We start from the raw sequence: 3,854 nt of genomic DNA on the forward strand, positions 1-3,854 counted from the left end.
AGGAACGTTTTCAGGAACAGTACAGGGCTTCAGCCCGCCACTGGCTTGAAATTACAGTTCGAGAGATGAGCTGGGAGCTCACCACAACTCACAACGCTGCTGCCATGGGCCAGACCGGACGCAGCACGGATGCTGCCGTATCTGCGCGCCTCCAGCAAGTGCCTCTGCAGCCCCGCGGTGTCATCATGCCAGAGCTCCGGGAGGTGTAATTACTGAGAAAACAGGTCAATCTTTGGGATTAAAGCCTCTTGCAGCATGTTCAGTGATGATCCGGGAGAAGAGAGCAGGACCCAGGCTGTCTCCTCTGCAGGACTGCTGCATCTCATACCCAGGTAAGCCCTTACCTTCAGAGCCTGCAGCAGCCCTCCTGCCCTGGCAAGCGTGTTACCGGGCCCAGCTCAGAGCACCGCTGAGCCAGCGATGGCCCTAGAAAGTCAACTTAATTTCACCGAGACCAACTGACTTCGTAAAGTTTCATCTCTGGTTGGCCTGGCCAAGGAAGATTCATGAAGGGGCTTCTCTTGACTGCTGGGCAAAAGCCAAGTCTGTTTCTCAGGTCCTCAACTCAACCAACACGTTCATGGCACTTAGGTTAACATGCAAAGGCCTTTCTTCCTTCGGGACTTCACACAAAAGGAGAAAAGCCACGCATAAAAGCGGGCAGATTTTCTGCAAGACCTCCATATGAGAAAACAGCAGCCCCCCCCAACCCTGCCTGCTCCCTCCTTCTGCAGCCAGCCAGGGACTGAAGTCCCTGCCAGGCACTTGAGATCCTCAGAAGGTCAGGGACATCGGGTCTCACCCAACAGCACATCTCTTTTCCGGCTATTGCTTCTGAACCACCCTGTAGATAGATTTATGGGTTTGAACATCATCCGTGCTGGTTCAGCTGAAGAGTTTCTTACCCTAGCAGACTGGCAAATGGTTAGACCTTAACTTGAAATGTGAGTGTCACTAAATTTACCGCATTTTTTTTTACTAGCAATTTCTGTAGCCATAAACCTCTTTTGCTCTTTCTTAGCACCTTCCATTTGATTTTCTCGGGATGCTTTGAAAACATTACGTGGAACAAAAAATACCAGATTCAGCAGCAACGGAACAATACTCAGTATTTTCTCCACTAAATTTTCATGAGCTACTTCAGCTTTGCTAGTTGTAGGAAGAGGACCGAGGAATTTCTTCAGACTTGACAGAACGTGTTCAACAGCCGGTGATTTCTCTGGGACAAGGAGCAGAGGAGAAGGGACAACTACCTTTCCATCACATCTTCTGGAACTGCTGGGCAATTGCAAGCATCTTAAATTTTAACAGGAATAAAAGTGATACATTTTAAAATCTCAACACTTAATCTCAACACTTCTACAAGTGGCAGAGTAAAGAGAAGGGCTGATACGTGGACTTAACAGCAGGCCAAATGCTGCTGACCTCATGAGGAGGATGCTGTTGAAAGCAGATGAGAATCTGTCTTCAGCTCTTTACAAACTAATGTCCCTGCCTGCTTTTGGAAGCCATACAGCAAAGACTTCTAGCTCCATTCAGAACAGCCTCTGAAAGAAGGTCAAAAGTGAAGGGGAGGAAAGGAGGAAAAAAGCAAGATTTTAATCAGAATATGATGCAACTTTGAAGTCTGGTCTCTCACACTTCTTGCCAAAGCTTAAGATTAATATTGCAGAGAAGAAAAAAAAAAAACCCAAACCCCCCAAAATTCCTATCTCGACTTTCCAATAGAGCTCCCCAATTGTTTATAGCCCTGGCATTCTGCAAATCAGTGGCCTCATAGGAGCAGTCATCCTTTTTTCAGTTTCCTGCAGAGCACTTTGGAATTAGTCCAGGACTTAATATAGCAAGGCCTGAGCGGGATCAAAGTCATTCACAATCCACACAAAACCCCTACCTGCCCTCTCCTAAACTGATGTGGTTTCACTGTGTTTGAAATGGAGGAGCTCTTTGGCAGAGCAGAGTACCAGCTGCAATGATCCCAGGTTCTAGTTCAGTTTGGTCATGGACAACGTTGTGGTTCCAGGCCAGCAGCTTAGTGCCTCCTTGCAGAGGCAGTGAGGACCATTCCTGACCCATGTCTTCTGGAGGCTTCTGACTCTGTCAGAGATGCTCTCTGTTTCTGGTGGCTGGGCCAACAGATGCCCAGCATTTTGCTCTCCTGGTTTGGCGACCAGAGGTAAGGTTTACCCAGGGCAGGCAAGGAGGCTTCAATGCCCACGGGCTGCTGATGGAGCACCACCACTGCACTTCCCAGAGCCTGGCTCCTGTGCTGGGAGGACACGTCATGGGACTGGCAGCCTCTCTCCTTCGAACGATGCTGGAAGCACTGCCCCTCTCCTTAGCCACCCCCTGCTTTGCTCCTGCCACAGCCACCCCTCAGGCTTTGCCCCCACACGCAACGGGGCAAGCAGACATTTTGCACCAACCTACCGGGAGCTGTGGGCGGGCTGCCGGGTACCTCCGCTTTGCCAGCAAGCAAGGGCAGGAGTGCCAAGAGCAGCCCTGGTTATTTGCAGGTGACCTCCTGGGGGGAGCCGGGCACATGGGGAGCACAGCCCCACGGCCCCCGCGCCTCGAGTACTCACCCAGAGCAGTGATGGACACCGGGGTGCCCGCGTGCCGCTCCCCAACCATCTGCCACTCCCCATCCAGTGTCCGCGTCCACTCGGCCACCCGGCACTCGTAGTGGCCCTCATCCGCCTTGATGCTGTTGAAGATCTCCAGGGTGAAGGAGCCGGGCCGGACCTGCTCCACCTGGATGCCCCCATAACTGCTGCGCTCGGCGTATGAGGGGCCCGGCTGCAAGGTGCCCTCCCGATCCAGACGCACAATTTCGCTGCGCCGGTTCAGCTTGTCCACCAGCTGCCAGGCGACAGAGAGGCGGCTTTGGGGCCCAAAGCCCGAGCGCACGTTGCAGCCAAAGCGCAGGCTCTCCCCCTCCAAGACATTGCTGGCATTGTTGATAATCTCCAAGGAGATGCTGGTCTCTAAGGAGAGAAACGCATACACACAGGGGAGATGATACACACTTGCCACTTCTCGGTCTGCAAGAAGGACGCTGCCGGCCAGAGAGGCTTTCTACCAGGTGCAGGAAACTGCCCACGCATTTGGGTCCAGGCACGTCTTAACCTCATGCGTGACCACATCCAAAACCAGCTTGTGGGCAGCGAGCTGCTCCTGGTGACTTGCACACTCAAAGCAGGTGTAGGCCAAAGCTGGGAGAAATCTCTCTGCCTATGGCTCACGAGACATTGCTGCATCTTCTGGTCGCAGGTCCAGGATGGGATCTCAGCAAAACTTGAGGGAATTTGTGTTGCTACAACATGCACTGTATGCAACCGGCTCTGCCAAAAAAAGCTTCCAGCTCCCTGGGCTTTTCAATTCACGTCATCCTGATCACCATCTTGCCACGTCCATTCCTACAGTATCTTTTGGGAGAAGCTCTCCCAAACTCCCATCTCTAGTGACACTGGAGGTAGCTATCAGTGTTTGGTAACATCAAAAAATATCCTCAGCTTCCCAGAGATGTAAGGCTTTACGGCTGGTTTTTCAGAGATACTGAGTGCTGGTTACTCCTGCTGTCTTCTGTCAAGAGTCATGGACACAGCACCCTTGAAAAATCATGACATTTGTTCCTATAGCTGTTAATTTATCTAATGAATGAAATCTGTCTGAAAGGTGGCTGTGCCTAGAAGTACTACATTTTAGACACTTGTCCAGTGCAAGATTTCTAGCTAGAGTAATTTTCAAAGCCAAACAAATGAGACCAAATATTGGTAGGAGAGAAAAGAAATAGAATTTCTTTTGGAGAAATGAGGAGGGGAAAAAAAAGGCTAGAGGAAAAGGCTGCATTT

General features: G+C 51.0%; 1 protein-coding gene across 1 annotated transcript in view; it reads right to left on the bottom strand.

Annotated features, from left to right (window-relative positions):
• The window catches only part of LOC104123019 (immunoglobulin superfamily member 3), a 74,954-nt gene that overhangs the window by 31,282 nt on the left and 39,818 nt on the right, over nucleotides 1–3,854 (bottom strand). The window contains 1 exon segment of the mRNA XM_035890749.1: nucleotides 2,586–2,987. Within this exon segment, the coding sequence (XP_035746642.1) occupies nucleotides 2,586–2,987 (402 nt within the window).

The sequence above is a fragment of the Egretta garzetta genome, unplaced genomic scaffold, assembly GCF_000687185.1.
Source record: "Egretta garzetta isolate BGI_Z169 unplaced genomic scaffold, ASM68718v1 scaffold383, whole genome shotgun sequence".
Lineage (NCBI taxonomy): Eukaryota > Metazoa > Chordata > Aves > Pelecaniformes > Ardeidae > Egretta > Egretta garzetta.